The 2,070-nt window shown below is 56.1% G+C and overlaps 1 protein-coding gene across 1 annotated transcript in view; it reads right to left on the minus strand.

The window, feature by feature from the left end:
• Positions 1-2,067, minus strand: part of ARHGEF10L (Rho guanine nucleotide exchange factor (GEF) 10-like) — a gene marked incomplete at both ends in the record, with an annotated part of 5,061 nt that extends 2,994 nt beyond the window's left edge. The window contains 5 exon segments of the mRNA XM_009874877.1: positions 6-28; positions 650-823; positions 1,367-1,459; positions 1,563-1,679; positions 1,889-2,067. Coding sequence (XP_009873179.1) covers positions 6-28; positions 650-823; positions 1,367-1,459; positions 1,563-1,679; positions 1,889-2,067 — 586 coding nt within the window.
• Positions 2,068-2,070: the final 3 nt, after the last annotated feature.

Below are 2,070 nucleotides of genomic sequence, written 5' to 3' on the forward strand. Positions count from 1 at the left end.
GGAGCTGCCGCTGCCCCGAGCTCAGCAGCTGCAAAGGGGATGGAAGCAGGAGGGGTTGAGAGGGGAGCGGCTCAGCTTGGGGCCCCCTCTTGCAAAACCCCAAATTTGGGTCCCTTTTGCTGCATCGCGAGGATTTTCCTCCAACCAGGAGCACGCACAGCCCCGCGTTCTGCAGGGATGGCCACGCGACGTGCACGATGCCAAAACCCTTTGCACCCCGAAGGTCCAACTACCGAGAAAGCAGAGCCCTGAAAGACCAACGTGGTCCTTTTGCAGCCCCTTTCGGGTTTCTCTTCATCCCTCGGGCCTAAATTCTGATTTCAAGGCTGAGCTTGGTGGGTTCTCCGCTGTGGTTTTTGCCGCCGCGACCGTCCCAAGCCCAGGATGTGTCGCAAGAGCTTCATTGAGGGGAATGGTTTATTTTTCCCCACCAGTGGTTGCAAAATCAGGCAGATGCAACAAAAGCAGCTCGTCCTTGCTTATACCCAGAGAGGAATTCCCCCCAGTTCGCTTTTTTTCAATGTCCTTTTGGAGAGCACGGGGATCCCAGTCTCCCCAAAAAGCCCCGATGCAGAGAGGAAGCTCTGCAAAGCTCCGCCACTCGCTCCAAAACCCGAGGATGAGGAGAGGGGGAGGCTTAAGGACCCACCTTGTTGAGGCTGCTGCGGTCGCTGATGCTCTTGCTGAGCTGCTGGATTTCGGCGACTTGGTCGGCCAAACGCTTCTGCTCGTTGAGCTTCTCCGCCAAAGTCTCCAGCTCGGTGAGGGCCAGCTGGAGGGACAGGCGGTCTGCGTGACCTTTGGGGGTGTTTTTCAACATGTCCTGGGGTGAGGAGAGAAAAAGGATGGGGGATAAAAGCCACCCAGGAAAAATCAGCCCTGCTGGGGATCACAGAATCATTCAGGTTGGAAAAAACCCTTGGGATGAGCGAGTCCAACCATTAACCCCACTCCTCGCCGAAGCCCATCGCTCGGATCTGTCCATGTCTCTCTGTAGAGCCTCCCTACCCTCGTGTGGATCAACAACTTGGTGTCATCTGCAAACTTACTGACGATACACTTTGTGTCCTTATTGAGATCAATCAAGATGTTAAACAGAAATGGTGCCAACACCGAGCCCTGAGGAACATCACTCGTGACCGGCTGCCAGATGGATTTATCTCCCGTGACCACCACTCTTTGGGCTCGTCCATCGATGGCCAGGATGTGCTACGACTGGAAGAGCTTTCAGCGCCTCCGTCACCAAAACCTTGGGGTGGGCCCCAAAGCTGTGATCCAAAAGCACGTCCCCCCTGCACCGCCAAATCCTTTCCTGCAGCACCCAGCCTGGAAAAAACAGGGCGCAAAGCAAGGTGGGTGTAGGTACCTGTAGGAGCAGGATGAACTGAGGGAACCTCTGGATGGGCTTCACCATCAGGCCGTAGAGCGTGACCCGGTCGGCGCTGGCCATCTGCCTCTTCTGCAAGGAGGGAAAAAAATTAAAATGCCAGCAAAAAACAAAGAGTTTTCATCCCTCACGGTGACCAGCAGGCACCACGTGCCCACGTTTGGGTCCTGCTGACCTTGAGGAAGTCGAGGAAGGCAGGTTTGGTGAGACAAGCCTTCTTGATGAGGGACATGGCGCTGGTGAAGTTGTTGACATAGTCGCTGTAAACATCCAGCACCATCGACTTGGAGAACTGGGGAGAGCGCAGGAGGAGAGCCGTGATGGCGGGGGGCTCTCCCTAAAAGAGCAGGCTCGAAGCACGGGGGTGTTTGTGTTTTTGGAGCGATGCTGAGGATGCTTGCAGTACCCTAGGTCAGGGCTGCATCCCTTAAGTCCTCCAACCCGCTGCAGAGGGGTTCAAGGAGAGGTTGGAGAGGGGTCCTAACCAATTTTCCCTCCTACCGAGGCCACAAAGAGGTCCCCGATCTTCTCGGCCGAGTCCCACTCGGAAACGCGGGAGGCGAGGGCGATCTGGAACATGGAGTGGCACTGCAGGATCTCCTTCAGCCGAAAAAACACCACCTGGCACTTCCTAGCGCTCAGCACCTTCGGCTCCATCTCCATCAGCGGGTTCCTGTAATCCT

The sequence above is a fragment of the Apaloderma vittatum genome, unplaced genomic scaffold (assembly GCF_000703405.1).
Source record: "Apaloderma vittatum isolate BGI_N311 unplaced genomic scaffold, ASM70340v1 scaffold26998, whole genome shotgun sequence".
In the NCBI taxonomy this organism is placed as follows: domain Eukaryota; kingdom Metazoa; phylum Chordata; class Aves; order Trogoniformes; family Trogonidae; genus Apaloderma; species Apaloderma vittatum.